At 38.1% G+C, this 20219-nt stretch overlaps 1 protein-coding gene across 1 annotated transcript in view; it reads left to right on the top strand.

Annotated features, from left to right (window-relative positions):
* DISC1 (DISC1 scaffold protein) overlaps positions 1 to 20219 on the top strand; it is a 204028-nt gene that overhangs the window by 175201 nt on the left and 8608 nt on the right. Inside the window, exons 11-14 of the mRNA XM_065057750.1 lie at positions 3281 to 3524; positions 9264 to 9308; positions 13751 to 13858; positions 19064 to 19180. Coding sequence (XP_064913822.1) covers positions 3281 to 3524; positions 9264 to 9308; positions 13751 to 13858; positions 19064 to 19180 — 514 coding nt within the window. The remainder of the gene's footprint in view (positions 1 to 3280; positions 3525 to 9263; positions 9309 to 13750; positions 13859 to 19063; positions 19181 to 20219) is intronic.

Consider the following 20219-nt stretch of genomic DNA (forward strand, 5'->3'; position numbering starts at 1 on the left):
CTTGCCCTACTCTTATCCATCTAAAGTGCTGTTGTCACTGCAACGACTCTTCTTTCTTTCCCCCCACCCCCCCAATTCTGTGTTTCTCCTCATTTCACTTTGTTTGCTTTTTTCCATTGGTTCCCTCTGTTCTTTCACATAAAACATAACTACAAGCCTTTTATTTTTATATATATATATATACACACACACACACATATATATATATATATATATATATATATATATATATATATATATATATATAAAAAACGCCTGACTTCCATTAACAGATGTTAAACCACATTGGTATCAATCACTTGCCCATTATGTGTTTATACTACCATCTTTTGCCTTTCCTATATTATTCCTTTATGGAGGGATGGAGATCTTAAGTATTCACTGACTTGTTTCATTGGCCCCCTCCAAGTCCTTAAAATGCTCATTCACTGTGATACTACCTCAGTGTGCTTGACAGTCATTAGACTAAGGAGTTAGTGACGTAACTAGTTAAACTGTGGTACTGTAACTAGCATGCCATGTTCAGTCCACTGTTGTCTTAGTGTTTCTTTGAACATCCTCATCTGTATCCTGGCTCTCGTTGCTTGCTATAAACTTAAACATCTTTCTGAGAAAAGGGCCATCATTGTAATCTCGTGTTTTTTACAAAGCCTGGCACTTCAGACTCATGAGCCCACTGGTACTTGGAAGCTCAGGATGAGTAGGTGATTAAGGTATTCTTTGCTCTTGCTGGGTCTGTATAAATGGTTGATGGATTCTAATTTGTGGTGGATCCCAGCAAATTGTTCCTTGGACCTCCACTGAACTTGCCACATATTCCACTTTGATAGTGATGTATGGACAGGCATCTAACACCTAGAGGCTGATATGTCATAAAGTATTTTTAAGTATAGGAATAGTATGAAATCTGATCCAATCTAAATCCATCATTTTGAAAAGCTGCATACCTGAAAAAAATCACTGGGTTCAGTACAGGCATCCACATACTTTTGGCTTCATGAAGACTGCAAATGCACTTTTAATGTGGATTGAACATGAATGAACCAAACTCTGAAATTCAGTTGAGCGTGATTTTACACCTGATAGAAAAGCCAAAGATTTTTGAATGCTGGGGACAACACGATTTCAAAAAATTATTTGCTGTTTGTCTCTGTGTCAGGTATTTGCAACTTTCAATAAATTTTCATTCAGAAAGTGTTTTTGAAAAATGCTCCTAGGCACTGAATTTCAAAATACTGAAGAACAGTACAAAGACAATACTAAGAGGTCTCTTGGGCTTGGGTATGTTCAGAATATACAAGTATACAGGTGTTCACTAGTGAAAAGTTCAGTCTAACACATTAGTGTCTTAGTTCTAGATGTATTAGAGTTTTACAGATAGAATGTTAAAGCAAAGATGTCCTTAAAATAAAAGCAAGCTATTAATGGTATGTTCACTAATTGCTGATTACTAAAATGGGTGTGAAACTTACAGATGCAATCAAAAGCATGTTAACCAATGAGCTGAGTCATGGCTGAATAAGAGCAGCATAATTTTAATTTTATATTAAAATGTGCTATACATCATCTCTGCTGTGAATACGACATACACCACTATGTCTGCCCTAGTTTTTTCAATAGAGCTCTTCATTAAATTGAATGGCCAAAAGAAGCTATCCATTGGAATTCATTATTTAGGTCTCTAGTGTATTTTCTGAGCCTTTAATAATAAGCCATATATAGCTGCAAACAGACTTTTTCAAAAAGCAACTAAGTGGGCTTATATATGTCTGCAGGGAAATGATCTGACTGTGTAACCATGACAAGTAGAGAAACAGTTGGGGTTATTTTATTTTTCTGGCTTGGTAAGTGAAATGCTACCTGGATAGAACACTGAAGTGTAATTCAGTGAGGACTTTTTTCTCTTTCTAATTAGTGATACTCTGAACTCCTTGGGGGAGATATCAATTTGTGGACCTCATGCTGCATTCTGCCTTCAAGAAACATATATAGTGATTCTAAGCACAGATCAAGTAGCTCAGCTTCTGAAGCTTAATTTTGCTCTCAGTCTCAAAATATTGCTGTGTGAATTTTACTGCTTGGCATTTTGTAGAATTTGTAGAGTTAAAAATGTGCCTTTGTTAGATTAATGAATTCATTGTGAGCAGTGCAGCCCCTTTATCCTTCATTTAGAATAAAAGATAAGCTGGTATTTCATTTAGTCAGAAAAGTTAAAATCAAATAGTTATTTTCCTTCTTTTAGTCACTTATAATTGCTTACTATTATATAGCGAATTATATAATTTGAAAAGCACCTTGAAAAAAATATTGCGGTTATTAGATATTAGCATTCAAATCTGTCTGGAAGCATGTATTGCCATGGGAATCAGTTCTTCTTAGTCCCATCCCAAGCTCTGCCACTGGACTGCTATATTTTAGCAGGCAATCTAATCTTTCGGTTTCTTAGAGACAACATGTATTAGATGGAGATGCGACCACATCTCTTATGAGCAGTGTCTTGTTCTGAAATACTGTCTATGCCTAGAATTCCCATTTACTTCAGGTGAAGATATCTATTGGATGGATCTTTGGAACAGTATCTGTGGACATCTCTGAGAGATAATCAATGGATTAAAAGTATTGAGAAGATTGGTATTGTGAATGTCATAATACTTCTCCTTTTTTCTTGTGTGGGATAAGTAGGTAGATGAAAAAACAAAACAAAGCACATAAGAGATAAGGACAGCACTCAAAGTGTAAGACTGAAGGAAAGGGGGAGTATTTTAATTTAATCTAATTTGATTCACCAGAGCCAAAGCAAGCACATTTCAGTCCAACAAGAAATTTAGTGTACCTGTTTTCCAAAAATTAGAGGTGATGTAATACAGTAAATAGTTGCTCATACGTGATATTCTACATCAAATTCAGGAAACCCACAGGACTGCTTTTAGGATGACAGGCCTGACAGCATGAAGAAAAATCTGATTGCTATTGCAAGATCCCCGGACTTGTGTCTGATTAGGAGAAGGTCACATGCAGCCAATGTGCGCTGTACAGTTGGAAGCAACATCTTAGCACAAACTGTTATTTTTATGTCATTAACTTTGTAATAGGGCCATAATTTTACTGCTTTTCAGTTTGAAATAGCTTGTGTTGTCTCTCTGGAAGTATTTGAGCTGCTGTTGTTTTTTTGTTGTTTTTATTTTTCTATCTAATAATAAGCAGTCACCCCTAAAGTTACTTGAAATAGCAACCATTCTCCCTGAACTGCAGTTTTATTTTCTTTTGGCTTTTATTTCAGCTGCGGGAGCCAGCTGCTCCAAAGAGTGTGGGAAGCTGACTTGGAGGCCTGTCAGCTGTTGATCCGAGGGTTTCAACTGAAAGAAACCAGTTGCTGTGTGTTTGAGGAAGAGGAGAACCAAATGGATGACATGGAGATGACTGCTCATGGCCCATCTGATTCTGAAAAAAGAAAAGAAGGCCACTTTCCAAAGGGCACAGAGTTGAGGACTGTTCCCTGTCCCAAACACAGCGAATTAAAAGAGGTATCTGAAATATTCCGCAGCTACGTTTCAGGCAATACTGCTGGTTTCCCTTTTGAGAGAAGTTGAAGCTGGGTGATGGGTCAGCAGGGCAAGTTAAGTATGAACTTAACATCTGGCCTCCAATCTGAGATATGAATAAAATAGCTTATTAGCTTCTCAGAAGCCCTTCAACCCCTTTTCCTTTCACCATCAGTCTTTTTAAAATGTGGAAATTATTCAGGCAATGAATACAGAATGTACATCAGGATCTAAAGTAAAAACAATTAAGTATTTGACAGAAATTATCAGCTGTTCCTCATCTCAGTGATGAGTTTCAGTCTGAGTTAGTTCTGCTGGATCTGTGTTAGCTGAAGTGAGGAGAGACTAGGTTTTCCTCCCCTCATTAGATTGTCAAAGGCTTCCTAGCTCAAATGCTGGTAGGCTTCCAGCATCCAAAAAATATGAAAAGGAGGAAATAAATAGTAATGCTTAAAAGATTTGACTTTTTTTTTTTAAAGTTTTCATGTTCTGCTTTGGAATACCATCTTGTTTGAAAAATGTACAGTTACCTAATAATCTTTTAACTGCACTGCAAAGGTAAACAAGCTGTTAAAAAGCTTCATCACCCAACAGCACCACTGTGACAAAAAGACCATCCAACAGGAGTTGTCAGTTTTATTGCCTTGGAATTTGGTTGACAAAAATTAAAAGTGTGCTTAATTGCACCTGATGTTAAGAGCCATTGAGATGAGTTATGCTGAAAGCTGATGCCATTTGTACTGGCTGAGACTTAGTGGAAAGCAGGCCCCTACCTTATTGCAAAATCTCATCTTGTTGGTAAAATAATGTTTTAAAATTGTGCATCAATAGTACTTGCAGCCTTTTCCTAGGGAAAGTGGTTTACAGACTGACTCTCCTAGAGATAGGGTTTTTTGTTTTTAATAGTCAGCTGTGGCTTTAATTCTGCCCCCCTCCTTGCCCCCCCCCATTCTTCCTTGTTCCTGATGAGTCCACTAAGTAATACGAGGAGTTCTGTTGGCTGTGGAAAGCTGTGCTCCCCTTTCAAAAGGGAAGTGGAGAAGCCCTGAAGGGTTTGTGGTTTTGTGACTGTTTCTGTAGTTTTCTTGAAACTTGTGCAATAGGTGACCACCTATTTTACCCCTGCAAGTCTTGATCATTTCCCTGGAAATCGCCATTGCCATCCTAGAATGACATCTAGGCAAATGAAGTGAGGTGACTTCTGGTTCTGGAGAGAGGTGCACATGGGTTGTCCATATGTTTGTTGGAAGAGGAAAGCATATTTGCAGTGCTTTCTTTAAGCTCCTTCTTTTGAACTTGCTTTTTGATAATTTCCTCTCTGCCTCTATCAACCGTAGGGGGAACTTAGAGAGACTATTCCCCTAACTTCAACTCTTCATCTAGGTGCTTAAACTTTGTGGTACAAATGCCTTTGCCTGGGATCTGTCCTATCCTGGTATCCTGAATAAACTTCATTTTGAGAATGTGCCAAAATCCATTTAGAAGCTGACGTGTAAATATAAATGTGAAAACACCCATCAGTGAAGGACCTGTGGAGGTGTTCCTGCTCCTGTTCCCACAGTGCTCCTAGGACTGACAAACTTGACAGAAAAAAAGCAGCAGTTTGTTAATATAAGAATGTTCATTTGTTTTCCAGCTTATAGCTATGCTGCTCAACTTCTATGTTTTATCGCAGCTCACTCAACTAACCTTCCTCTGCTTCAGTTCAGACTGCAGCTTTGACCATTGAGGCCAAGTTATGCATCAGTGATGATTGCAACCCATTGCAACCATAAAAAAAAAACAAAAACAAAAATATAGACTGTATTCTGGTTCTGGAATTAGTGTTGGTCCACTTGCTTTTATACTTTCAGGAGCTGGGATTTTTACCTTGTTGTGGGGTGTAGAAGTTTTACCCAAACAAGTAGACTTTAGGTAGTAAAGCCAGTAGGATCTCAGTAGGAGTGACAGGTAGTATCTAAATTTTCAGAGAGAAGCTATAACATTTCCTAACATGTCCTCGTAGCTTAGCAGAATATAAAAACAGACAAAAAACTTGACTTACTACTTACAATTTATGCTAACTTCTAGTTTTGAATGTGTTGAAGTGCAAGACAGAATATGTCTTGACTTATAAATGGACTTAGTTGGAAGACAAACCACTTCTGTAGCATTTATTTGCTCTGTTTTATAGTATTGCTTGTTTTTATTTAAAAGTAATGTAATGTTTGTGGCAAAAAAAAAGTAGTGGTGTGGATTTTAGTCTCTAAATTTAGCCATTCATATGACTTACATGAAAAAACTTTGTCGTCCATTAGTAATGAACCTTTTTGTAGCCATTTATCAGGAAGTCGGGATACATAATAGAAATGTTTGTATTTTCAAAAAATACCTGGTTTGATATTATTTAACAAGGCTGTGGTGTTCCTGTGAGAGGAGTAGCTTGCTGTGGTTGTCTTGTTTCTAGAAGGACTATTCCCTTCAACTGTGTCACCTGTGTTCCCCGGTGGGGAATTTCTAGAGAGACCTGTTGGTCACTGAAGCAAAAGGAAAAAAGAAAGAGTGTTCTTTGCATTTAAAGGTTACTGAGTTACCTGCTTTAAAACAGTATGGCAAAGGGTAATAATAGCATATTGTGCATGTATGCTGTGGAACTTATATTCATTCCCAGGTGATTGATTCACTTTACAGGGAAATACCTGTACATGAAGCTCTCCAGTTATTCATCATGTCGTATCTGGCTAAGGATTACTGTGGAGTGGATATCAATTTTATTGATGTATACTATAAACACAATTTTCTTGCATATAACTGTATCTTACTGTATAGGCTTCATTAGAAAACAAAGAAACAAATAAGAAACATAATAATAAGAAAAGCAAAACAGATGAATGCAAAGAACACTTCACTTAGATACTCAGATACTGCTTTGCAGAGGGGCTGTTTTTCATTTTTAATTAAATATCCTCACTAGATCATAAAATATGACATGTTCTGGTATGAAATATGTAACGTATAAATTCTTTGAAAGTTCAGATATTTTACTGTCATGTGTGAGCACAGGTTTATTAACTGTCAACAGTTACTTTATAGTCTTCATAACTGTGTTTTCAAAGGCAGTACAATTTTTTTTTCCCCTCGTTTGTTATTGTGGTAGACTGTGGCATCCCAAAATAAACCAGTAAATCAGGTTTCCTTTATAACACTTGACTGTTAACCAGTGAAGACAATCGCCTGCTTTGGCAGCTCAGCTTGTTGAAACATCATTACTAATTTTTTGGTCAGAACTACATAAAGTGAGGCTAGCGAAAACCATCCTGTAGAAAACTCTGAGTTACGTAAAAATTAAGATGTACTTCTCTCGGTGTCAGATAACTTATTAGACTATAGTATTTTTTTAAATGCTGAGGCAAAGTTATGGACAGTCAGTTTGTTACGTATGAGATAGATTCTCGAATTTTTGTATAAGCAAGTACTCTCCAGCTAGTGGTTGTCTTGCTGAATTTAAGGTGCCCCTTCAGTGCAGTTCTAGTTTCTCTCTTGATTTTGTCCGAAGTCTCTGAAGAATTAAAGATAGGTTCTTGTTTTTATCCCAGAAATGTTCTGTACTTTTAAACTGACTGCAAGTTATTTTGCACAGGTGACGTGTGAATGAGGTGAAAGTCGCTATGATTGTTATTACGTAGTAACATACGTATCTGGGTGATTTCTAAAATATATAGTAACATTTCATCTCTCTTCAGATGTCAACGTCTGCTTGTTCCACTCCTTATAAAATCTTGCTCTATTTTTTGCTTGTTGATAATGTCTGTGTAAACAAAATGCTTTTATAACACCTGAAGCACTGATGCTAACTAATAAGCAGAGAGATGTGTGTGTGCTGGGACCTCCCTAACACCAAGTATCTTGATGAACATGAGTATTTGTGCACCTGCAGTCTTGAGTTCCTGACCTATCCTTTTTTCTTCTTCTTCTGCTATCTGGCATGCTGTGCAGTGCTCCCTCTTAATCACTATGAAGGAAAGAAACACCTACTAGATTTCAAGAAAATTGAGGTGATAAAAGTTACAAGGTAAAACCCAAAATTCGGTAGTGTTACCTTTTGTAAGTCAGCATTTTTGATCGTTAGCTCATCAAAATTCTTTGTAGATAATTTCTGAAGTTTCATCATAAAAGAAGCAGAGAGTGGGTGTTAGAGTGAGGGCTGCTGTGTTTCCTCACCTCTGCATACTTCAGTTTTGCCATCTGAGGAGATGTCTGAGGGTCTTTTGTAGAGCACCCTGGTGTTTGGAAGATGTTCTGTAATTGCAAAGCCTTCATTTGATTCGCTTCTTTTAAGATACTGAGTGTTCTAAGTGATACTAAGTGGACAATCATGAAAAAATAATAATTAATATTTAATGTGGTGCCTGTCATTAAAACGAAGCCATCACAGGATATGACACAACATTTTTCAGAATTTAGCGATAGGAAGCACCAAGACAGCCTCTGTCAGCAGGCTGCAACTCATTACTGTGCATTGAGATAGCCTGTGGTCCAGGAAGCAAACGTACAACGTGCAAAGGACTAAGCCTTTAGAAAGCTAAATAAACTGTGCATTCATTTGAGTTTTAGTTACACATTGTATTTGTAGAGCTTCACAAATAATTTGGAAACTTTAAATTTAATCTTAGTTTTAAATGTCAGCATTAAGCATCAGTGAAAAGTCAGCACTTGAGTGTTTTTTGCATTAATCCAAGCTGGAAACTATTTTTGTAGCAACAGGCCGCTGGTTTGTACACAATGATCAGATCATCATTGCACAGTCACACATGTTGTTGTGCAGTAAGATGCACCTTAGCTGCATGTGATACTGTTGTGTAGTATCCACTGGTAAAAGTGCTAACTCTAGCTAGGGATCGTAGCATCTCAGTAAGCTTAATGATTAGATATATTTTGCAGTAAAAATATAATCATAAAACTAATCTTACAGGTAAAAAAAAAGCTAAACATCCTCTTTTCAGACAGATTACTGAAAAAAATACCCAGTAATAATAATGATCTTATGGCAAAGTAATGATTTTGCACTTTATTATATATAGATGTATGTACCTGCACAACTAAGTATTGCCCTTCCAAAACAATATCGCTATCTCAGTTTATTCAAAGATTATCAATACTGTTACATGTGATAAGTATTAATGATTTTCCAATAATGTTAACAAAAAATTCTTTGCTCCTCAGCCAGTCAATGAAATGTTAGCTAATTTCTTATAGACTTTACATATTAAGCAAGTTTTGAGAGGAACTGACTCTAATTAACACGTTACCGATACAGAACATCAGTGGGGTCTCTCATTTCTCATGCCAAAAGTCGCTTACAGTGTTTGTACCAAAAAAAATTTCTTTAGGCTCTTGAATGGTTTATAGAGCTGTAAGAGCTTGATAGAAAAGTTTGTTTCATTCTCTAGTTAGTCCTTGACTTCTAGAGGCAGTATTCTTCAGGGGTTTTAGCTGGGAAGCCAAAGGCAGACTTTAATAAAATATATTCAAATTTAGCTTTAAATATTGGGTGGCTGCCACTGCTCCATTATAAATGCAATTGAAATGTTTCATGTATGTGAAACAAAATTATGTAAAATGATGTAATTGTTCAGCTTATATAACCTTTTAATGTGCTATATGGTTTTTATATGTTGAATTGAAATCTTACTGTTTATATAGCACACATCTACCGTATACTTAATAATTTATCTCTAACAGGTTATGGAAGACATTTCATTTGGAGCGGAGGGTCATTTATCTGAGGTAAGTGTTTTCTAGGCAGCGTAAAGTGGTGATATTGTACAGACTTTTTCAGGTCTCAATTAGAACTAATGACACTTGTTTTTATAGTATTACCTTTGGGTAAAAATTGCTAGAGAGCGTGTGAACAATTAGAAAAGCAAAAGAGGCACAACCAGCACGGGCCCATTCTTTTTTTTTTTTTTTCCATTGAACATAACGGCAAAATTGCAGTGTATTTCAGGAAGCCTATAGTTGAATCCTATGCTAGTGCCTTTAATATGTATCAACAACAGAATGAATATGTTAGGGAAAGGTAGGACCAGTAGTATTTAGCCAGCCTCACTGTAGTGATGCTTAGGAATGGAATGCCTTACTTGTTTCTTTGTGTACCACTAAAAATACCTTTGAATCTACTTTTGAAGTATAAAGGCATATTGCAGCAGAATACAGGGTAATAGGAGTTTCATCTGAATAAAAATATGGGATGCTTGTCATTTTGCACTATTTGCATAAATCAAAAGGTGTCAGATCCTAGTCTATATATTTAAGAAAGTTTAGGGTAATTGAGTAACGTGAGATTCATTTCCTTATGAGAGCAAGTGATGGGAAAAATCTGCTTACATACAAAAATCTGTCTACTTACAAACTAAGAGTTTAGGTAACATATCTGTAAGCAGAGTTATACTGGTTCTAAGAGCTGTGCTGATTCAGTCTGGTCCATTTTTATATCTGTATGCCTTGGGCTGCAACTTACCTATTAAAGGAATTTAGTATCCAAGCATTGTGTCCAGCCAGAAAATTAATTACATGGCTAAGTAAACCCCAGTTCACCTTTCATAATAGGATACATGCCACCTGTCAAGAACAAGTGACAAGTGCTCAGCCAAGCAAATATTAAATAAATAAAAATTGCAATTTGGGATAACAATTCACATGAGGCTTTTTTTTTTTTTTTTTGATTCCCACCAATGAATCCAAAGATTGTGGAGCAGCTGGAACACTCCAGGAAAGATAATCTAACTATAGGACCAAACTCAGATTGTTGACCTTGTGTACAAGGAGATTATGATGTGAGAGCACACCTAGGATGGACTGCTTGGCTGGGTGTGTGATTTCACCATAAAGAAAAACAGGAAGCCTTGAGAATAAAGATGCAGAAAATGCAGATAGCCTTTCTTATCAGTGAAGTCTGCTGTGAATTAAAGCAAAACTGTGCAGGTGCTTGTGTCCATATGTAACATGAAATAGGGGCAGGTAGTCCCACAGGATAAAGGTAGCAAAATGCACTGCCAGCAGGGCAAAATACCGAGGGCACGTTGGTAGCGATAGCTGCCAAGACAGCAGAATGTTTGCTGGAAACTAAGAATTGTGTCTGATCTGCACCAAAGCAAATGAGAATACAACTGCATGCTTGTGTCCAGCATAACATGCACTGAAATCTGTGATACAGCCCAACTCTTGACTGAAAAAGTTGTTCTTTTGCTTAACAGGAGATGTGCCTGTAGCGTGTGTCATGTGTGTGCTGGGTTTACAAATGCATCAGAGCTCCAAGGCACAGAGGGCTGCCACTGTACAAGTACTCACTAAGAGGCCTCATGAGCAGAGGAACTTTGACCTTTTAAAGTTTTGAGGAAAAAAAAAAAAGGTGCATAAAGAGAATAGAGCAATGATACAAATAAAGGAAATGGAAATTTGCTACAAAGCCAGGCTCTACTACACTGCCACAGCTGAGTTGATGGGGACTTGTGAACAGCACTATAAAAGCACTATGAAACTGTCAGCGCCCTGTACCATGTCAAGTTTTTGCCTAAATGTTCCTTTGATGGTCTGGTCCCCTAATGCACTCTTGTCAGTCCCCTCACTGTCTGCAGGAGAGCACCCTGTTAGTCGTTCCAGATTGTTGAATCTTAGCGACTCGGGAGCAGAGATGGGAGTGAACAATGCTAGGAACCACCTATAAACAATACCCAGCTATGCTGACTCCTAGCACAGCAGGGTGTGGACAGCAGAAAACAGTTTGATGCTTTTGTTTCTTTTCCAAGTCCTGGCCCACTGTGAATTTTTATTGATAAGTCAGTAAACAGCCTCATCTTCCCACAGTAGGAACTGGAATTGTCCCAGTTTAATTAAATGAGCCAGTGCGGTAGTGCGGACTCAGGAAGTCTGCGCTCAGAGAAGTTCTTCAGTCTACTAGAGATGTAAAAGGGAAGACTGCCGTCTCACAGGCCACAGCAGGGTGCTGGAAGGCAGGGGAAAGCTCTACTCCTGCATAGATGCTTTTCCAAGGACACTCCTCCGTAGCTGTAATGGAAGATACACGAGGGGAAGAATTGCCAACATCAGGCTGTAATTTTGATGAGTCATTTAATGCTCCCATGTGTTGTAGTATTCCTGTGGAGGAGGGAAGGGGATCAGTTCAAGCAAAGGAAATGTGGGAAAAGCGTGTGAGGGCGGGGAGGAGGTAGGTCACAGTTGCCAAACAGCTGTCTGGAAAATTTTATGCCTGAATTGTTGCATATGAGAAACCAAGGAGCATGTTGTCGTGCTGCAGTATTCTAAATATACATAAACAGGCTGATGGAACAAGCTAGCAGTGTGTAACTGAAAGGTGATAAGGGCAAAAATTATTGGGAAACAACCTTGATTCCTTTTCTGATAAAAGGCAAGTAATCACCTCAATGAAAGCAAAACTCACCTAAACAGAATCAGGGAAGCAACAGGTGGGTTTCTGTGTGGCAAACTCTGTTGGAAGAGGAATCAGCGGATGATCTTTGGTACCCTCCAGAAGACATCACATTTATAGTACAGCATCATCTTCTTTTGGTTCACAAAAGAGCAAACACAGTAACAGACTCTGTCAGAGACTTTTCAATGGCCGAAAAGAATTTTCAAAAGGAAAGGACAAGAACATTCTTAAGGATGAGCCTGAAAGGGTGCTGCACAGTGTAAGAGTGAGCCAGCAAGACCACTGAACACACTGAGCAAAAGACATGCAAAGTGCAAGGGACTTCAGGGATAAGCTGTATGTAAGGGATAGGTGAAAGAAAGCTTGTAATCTAATAAGAAAGGTGATTGAAAAAATAATGAGAGCAGAAATATTTTTTTCTTGTTTTCTTTGCTTTCGGTCTTTCTGAAAAACTGTGTCTATATGTCTAGTGCTCTTAGGCTTCCCTACAAGGAAGCAAGAGATGAACACAGTAAAAGGTCCTGAGGCAAGTGAGATGTACTCACGTCAGGTTAGACTGATGAAATTTCTTCTGAGTGCATATTAGCCAAGAAAAGCAATGTCCAAACCATTAACAAGCTTCTTGGAAAACTAGAGGAAGCTTGAAGTCCCAGGGGATCAGTAAAAGGGAGACTTGGTATTTGCCTTTGAAAAGGAGGTAGGCCAAGAGTTTATGTGCCAGTCAACATAGTTTCAATTAGGATTAGAATTCCAAATGCTCTTGATAGATTGAAAGAATAGCCTGAAATCAATAAGATGGGATATGTTAAGAGACAGGTGCAAATTACATTTGAGGAAGAAAAAAAGATGTCTTTATGTATACAGATGGTAAATAGCAGCTAAGATGACAACACTGCAGAAGCAGAATCTAGGGTTATAGTGAACTACAAATAGAGTGGGATTCATTACTTTTACCCTGTTGCAAGAAAGGGCAAATGTCATTTGCAGCCTCATTAATGGGAATGTCAGTTGTAAGACAGAAATAATTACTATGCTTAGCTGAGAATGTCAAAGCCTCTGGAGGACCATGGCACTGGTCTGTATGCCTCACCCTGTATAAGACAGGAACACATGGAAAAAAAGAAGAAAAGGAATAGAAACAACAGCTTTAAAGTCCTAGTCTGGTTGAAAGCTGAAGTTTTCAACCACTTTAAAAACAATTATAAAAGGAAAACTATTAGTTATCATTGTGTGCTATGTAAGGGTAAAATGAAATGTAACCATCTCAGTTTGTCGCAAGGAAAGTTTGCTTTAGGAAAACCTGCTCACTGCAAGAGCAGTTTCACCCTGGAGCAGGCTCTGCCTTGCAACCAAAACCACAAAATCCCAGTCAGCTGCTAAGAGACATGTGGACAGATACCAGCTGAGCACAGTGACAGTGGGCTTGTTCACACTGCAAGTCAGAGTGGGCCTTGGTGGTCCCTGGTTGCTTCCTGGTGAGCCTTGCCAGGGTGCTGGGATGGTGTTTGTCATCAGTAACATACATTATTTTCAGAGTAAAAATTAGGTCTGATCTCAGTGGCCTCTTTGCCCTCATCTGTGACACTGGCCCAGAACAGTGCAACACAGGGCAGGAAATCTGGGATTCAGAGGAGGGACAAATGCTTCCTCCACCTGCACTTTGGACACACTGTGGCCACACCATGTAGGTCATTGAGAGCACATGCACTTACCTGCATGTGGGTGAAGCATCTGCTCAAGCAGGACCAACATATGAATGGTTGCCTTTTATTTCTAGAGATTATTTAAGAGGTGCCCTGGCCTGACTTTGTGGAGTTTCAAGTGTTCACAATTTCCACTGACTTCTGCAAGGGGTGAGGGTAAGCATGCAGCACTTCTGCCAACAGTAAGTCACTGTTCTAGACCTTGTGCCATAATGTGAAGTATCTGTAAGGGCAACTTTTTGTAGTTGTTATTTTGGATTATTTTAACTATTATAGGAGAGAGAGGATTTAGTACAGGTAAAACAAATCTGGCTTTGATGTTCTCCAGAAGATCTTCTAAGACTTTTATTTTACATATCTTATTGAGGTTAAAGTATTGCTAGTTTGAAGTAAGGCAACTCCTTTTTTATAAAGTTCCTCTGTAGGAAGAATTAATTTTAAGGATCTATCTGGGAATCCTGCTTCTCACTACAACCACGGAAGTCTCTAATAGAGACTCTAATCCCTAATAGAGTTAGGTTAATCTAGCTACCAGAATATTGATTCTTCTGTATAAAATTGCCGAACTAGATCCAAGAGAACCTGGAAGGTGTTTGCACTGGAAAAGCTGATCAAACATTTAACTTGAGTAATGTTGTCATGGAGCTATTGCTCATAGATCACTGAAGTGGCTAGTAAAAGAGTAAATTGAAATGCAGAAGGCTAAAGTGGAAGCCATACTCTCTGCTCTTAATTCAGTGTGTTCATGCTCCAGCTGTGCATCAGCTGGAACATGGTCTGTTCTTCCTGTTTCTTACATCAGACTCTCACATCTCTGGGAGAAAGTGAGAAATTCTGCTTTGCATGAGAAGACAGAAGAATTTCACCTTAAAAAATAACAAATCACACCCACATTTGAGCTGTTTTTACCTGCTTAAGGATTTAAAGGGGAAAAAAAAATCCCAACCAGCTACATTGCCTGTTCACAGCAAAATCAATAAAGCAATATTGCATCTCAGCTCTTTCCTGACTCCTGCAATCTCTCCTAGCTGCCTCCTAGAAGTGCTGTTAGTGCAACAATGAGCAAAGGAGTCTTAAGACTTACAGTAGCTTGTAGCATTGACATAACCTACAAGCTTGGATGAGTTGTATTTTATTAATTTATTGAGCTGGAGGCAGAGTCCACTCTCCTCTCAGAGATGCTGTTGATCAGTGTAAAGTGCCACTTCCCAGCCGGGACCTGTTCTGAGTAGTTTGTGCATCACTGACAGCACTTTCCCTGCCTACATAAGCAAATGTCAAATAAAAATGTTACCAGTGGCGTTACTAGGCATGAAAGGCACTGGGAGAAATCTTTCCTATCTACTTCTCTGAGTTATTGAACCTTTTTTTCAAAAGAGAGTCTAGGGGCAGAAACTGTGGAATTGGTTGAATATTTAGAATTATTCTTGTATATTTTTGAGAGCACTATATGTTTTTTTCAATTTTATCTATAACTCTTCCTGATGTTAAACTAGAGTTCTGTGCCTGACCACATCTTTCCAATCCAAAATAAGAAAGGGCATATATATGTATGTGTATATATATATATATACATATATATATGTTCTCTAAAATCATAAGCTATATGATATGATCTTCCTGAATTTTCATGTGATGCCTGCAAGTAAGTTCCTGAGTGATGCTGCTTCTCTAAACTGTGAAGGAATTTCTTATTTCAACTACAAAGGCAGCTCTGTGCTATGCGGATGCAAAAAGAGTTTATCTGTACACTATTATCTCTGCATTAGAGGTAATAAGCTGCAGAGTATATATTAGGAGTTTAAGATTAATATAATATAACCCCTACCCTATGGAGATACTTTAGTTAAGTTCCAGTGCAACCATAGCTTTAGAGTTATGATGGGTTAAGTGTTAATATTAAATGGGTTTCAAGTGTTTGAAGACCTAAATAAGTTTGATCTGATTCTTACTTACTCGAATTTTCCTGCCTCCCTATATTGTTGTAACAGTTCTGTTTTAAGCACACATTTTTTCTTGGTCCTCATCATTCATTTATTTCCAAAGTAAACAGAATTTCTTTTATTTTTTTAGACAATTCATTAAGTGTTCAAAATGTATTAATTCAGGAAGAATACACTATATTTTTTAAACATGAGAGAGAATGGAGTTTTTCTGGTAGGTGGGAATCTAAATATTCAGTTGATCAAGAAATTAAAGCCAGTGAGTTAAAAACTATAGTCTTTTATTTCTAAATATGTTTAGTGTGAGACCAATGAAGTCCTTGCCTGGAATTGCAGCAGGGTAGAAGCTACTAGCTAAAGCTTAGAACCCAAAAATACAGGTTAGTACTGATGCAAAGCACTGTGTGAGATGCCTTTGGTAGAGAACGAGCACTTACCTCAAGTCTCGGCTGCTTTATCTGGCTGTAAGGTTTTATTTGAAAAGGAAAAGGAGGTGTCAAAAATGAGATCAGATTAGGTAGCAGTACACTGATAAGTGTAGTCATCCAGCTGTGCTGTGACTGTGGATTTTGTAATGTCATTACATTTTTCTCTTGGGTTTTCAGGATCTGTGCACCTTAGAGCTAGGCTGCACTTGCAAATTAGAGCCGTTGCTGCCAAGCAGGTATCTAAATGCTCTTTTGTGTTGCCAGCATCTCTCAACCCACCTGAAGTTCAGTGAGGGGGTAGGTCTAAAGGGCCCATTTTTCCCTGGACATACACAGACACAGTGAATAGGGAAAGATTTTTCACTGTGGATCTTCACAGCAGGGCTATACATATCCAGCCAGTGTGCTTATCATTTAGATTAGCTGCCCAGTGAACTCCTTATATTTGCATATACAAAACAGGAAATACGAGGGCAGTTTTAAAGTGGAGGAAATGGATCTCCTCTTATAGCAACTGACGATAGTGCTAACTGGGTGAGCGATTGTCTGGGTAAACGTTCCTGACATCAACACTATCCCAAAAAAGGAAGTGATACCATCCTGTAATGCATATCTTCATAATGCTTTGTATATTTAACTATATTTAATGGCAAACATATTCAGGAGAGTAGTGTAACATGTGCTTTTTTAATTTGCTGTCTGTAGTAACAGATGACTTCAAGCCAGAACTAGAAATGTCAACGTGTCTTGACAGCATGAATGTGAATCAAAATCTCATATACTAATAGTTCTTGATAAAAGCAGTGACTGAATCAGAGTAAAGTATTCGTTATCTTGATGTTGTTGTAAGAGCAAGAATCTTCTTTTTATGATACCAGTTCTTCAGGATATGTCCAGGACTAATACATTTTGTCAAAGTACACAATCTGTAGTAAGAGTCTGGTTGAAAATTTGTCAGAGCAATACTTGGAAGTTTTTGCATTAATTAAAAGCTGTTCTTCCTAAATTAACTGTTCAATAATTGTATAGCACTGAGTGGTTTTGTCTTGTCTTTCTTGCATTTGAGATGATGGTCATGTGAAAACCTGATTTTCTTACGTGTATTTAACTGTTAACGAAAAATCAGTGTTCGGGGGGGAGCTCACTCTAGATGGTCGTCATGCCAGATGTGCTTTCAGGATACCAGGTTTTTACAATTTACTGACTCTCCTAGCGTGAGACCTAAGTTCTTTTAGACAGCTGTCTTCTGTTCTTGCATGCGTGTCACAGAAAGATTCCCTAAAAGCTTTCTATTTATATAAATTGCCTGAGTTATCCCACTACTTAAATGGATATGGAGTCCTGTTGGTGTACTGAATGATGATTTAGCAACTGGATGGAAGACTTGTTTCTCGTCTTCTGTCTCTGGTCATGAGAGAAGGACGTTCCTAGTTGCCATAGGGAGAATGCATACCTTTATCCTCCCCAGTGCTCATTTTACAAACAATGGCTCATTTTTTCATCTCTAAATTCCGTGGAGTGCTGCTGTAGGTTCTGATGTTCAGTAGTGGCTCTGAAGAAGGCTGCTTGGGTCTCCTACACAGAGCCAGGGACTCAGCCAGGTGGTTCTCACATTGTGCTTCTCTGCAACTAAGCTGTGGGTGTTTGCAACGTAACTTCTTGAAGCCAGAGCCAGCTTGCTTGTCCAGAGTTACCCATGTCTGGTAGAAAAGCTGGGAAAGCAAAAAGGTCAGCACTCTGTGCTGTAACAGAGGATGTGTCAGCAAGCAGAGCTCTTCTGACCTTGGACTCTGAGGTCTGGTAGATGTGTTTACCAAAAATGGGCAGCATTCCAACAAGTATTACGATGACTTCTTTGGAAGGCTTTTGAAAGAAGGCTTGATTTCTCTTAAACAACCATCGATGGCTGCTGTTATAGAAACAGATCAGTGCAAAGGACTCCAAATGGTTTTTTACAGAAGAAAAACTGGCCACGTGTGCAGCTTGCTTTATGGACGAGTTCATAGACTACATCTAGAGAAAATCCAGTTTTCTGGATTCCAGATGGTGTATGACTCTGGTTTTTTCCACATGGCTCAGGCAGAACTTCATCGTGGCACCATAATCTTTTATTTACAGAGAACCCTTGTCATTCTTTGTAGGCAGCACTATGATGTCTTCGGAGGGAGAGGAAAGGCTTGTCTTGGTGCTGCACAATTTTTTTTCCCCACCCCCCTCTTATATTTGCTGCTTGAGTCATTTCTCAAAGAAGTACTCAATACAAAATATAAATACACAAATTACCCTTGTGCAGTATATCTGAAAGCAGACAAACTTATGGGAAGGACTTTGCAACTGGTTTAAAACACTCAGTTTAAAGTAGAAAAAGTGTTTGTCTGCAAAAGTTCTAAGTAGAGAAGCATTAGCTTTGAATTATAGTCTTGTTTCATGATAACACAGTAAAAAAAGTGTATTTTCATCTTGTAATCTCTAAGACTTTAATGCGTTTCTCTGAACAGTTGAGCAAAGTCCCTAAGTGTTCTAGCCAGATTTTTCCTCAAAAAAATAAGTACATTTTGTTTTTATAAGAGATACTAAAAGTGATGCTGGTTAAAATATTTAAATAGCTTAAAAGTGTAAATCATATTTATATGAGCAACTTGAAATTTAGGAACCTAAATGGTGTAGTCAGTGTGAGATTTCCCTCCCCTGCTGTGGTGAGACAACAGGGAAGAGGGAGAGCAGTTCAGTCTTCACACCCCTTTAATCCTCCGCTGAAATTGAGATCATGACTCTTCTGCTGGGAAATAGACTGACACCACAAGCTCATTCCATTTTATATAAATCACCATATTATTATATAGTAACAACTTTTTGTCTCTCTGATGGGAATTTGCTTTCAGGCAATGTCTCAGCACCGCGAAGTGTCATATCCCCTTACTAATATTTTATTTTCCCTTTAATTTGATGCAAATTTGATGTAGAAAAGTGCAGTCAGCAGCAAACATGCTTTCTTCTCTTTTTCAACTTCCTGTAGGAGTTCTTCATGTTTTCTGCAGAGTTGGGAGAAAAATGTGAAGCAATAAGTGAGAAATTGGTGCATCTGGAAGATCAACTGCAGACTTCTTCCTGCAGAGTTGATGAAGGAGTTATTCATATCCTTTTTGATATAGCTATAGATATGTATCAATCTATGTAAGTATGTATGTATGTGAAATACTTGTCTTTCAGATTCATGTGGACTACTAGTTCTTAACGTAGATTAAATATCTTAAGAAGGGGAGAATTTATTGTCTTGCTGAAGTGGGCGTTTTTGTTGTTGCAAGTTTTGCTGCAGTGTGTTTTCACTGTAATCTGGTCCAGCTTTAACTGATTTAGACAGAAATTAGTTCTTTGTAAATTGAGGCTAGGCACTGAAATGCCTTTATTCTGGTGTTATAATCCTTTTGTTTGTAATACTCTTACAGTAAATACCTAGTAGACCAAAATCTGCATGGATACAAGCATCCATGCAATTGCTTTGTCCAACCTGATTTAGCTAAATTAAAAGCTGCATCATTGACTCAGACTGTGTATATTGTCACATGTATTTGGGGTTTTTTTCCTTTTAAAAAAATGAGCAGTAGATGCATCATGTGTCATCCTACACAATGCAATCTACCTCTAGCACTCCAGTGCAAGCAGCCAGATGAGATATTGTCTTAAACAGCACCCTTATCTCTTTCTGTGCCTCATCTGTCATTCGATATCTGACTGAAGATTGCTTAACCTTTATGAGGCGTTTGTTGGGCCTACATCTGTGGACAGTTTTTTCAAAATTTACGAGCACAGAGTATTTTTTCATTTATAACTTTCATAGAAAACTTATCACAAGAGAGATTTTGTTCCTTTAAGAAAAGGAAAAGACAACAAGAACCAACAAGGCTGAGGAAGATGAGAGTACTTAGCTGGTTAGGTTTTAGTGGAGAAGTGGTAGCAGGCAATGGGATAATGAAGAAAGACTAATAAATTGAGTTTGGAGAGATTAGCAGATGTGCCCTTACAGACACCTAAAAGTGAGTTGAGGTGATGATGGTGCTAGAAGGATTCAGTTCCTCCAAAACTGTGGTGGGCAGTCCTGCAGGAGAGAGTTTAGAGAAAGGATAATGAAAGGAGTGTGTGGAAATACCACTGTGTTTTAGGTAACTGGGCAT

This window comes from Columba livia, chromosome 3, assembly GCF_036013475.1.
Source record: "Columba livia isolate bColLiv1 breed racing homer chromosome 3, bColLiv1.pat.W.v2, whole genome shotgun sequence".
Taxonomy (NCBI): domain Eukaryota; kingdom Metazoa; phylum Chordata; class Aves; order Columbiformes; family Columbidae; genus Columba; species Columba livia.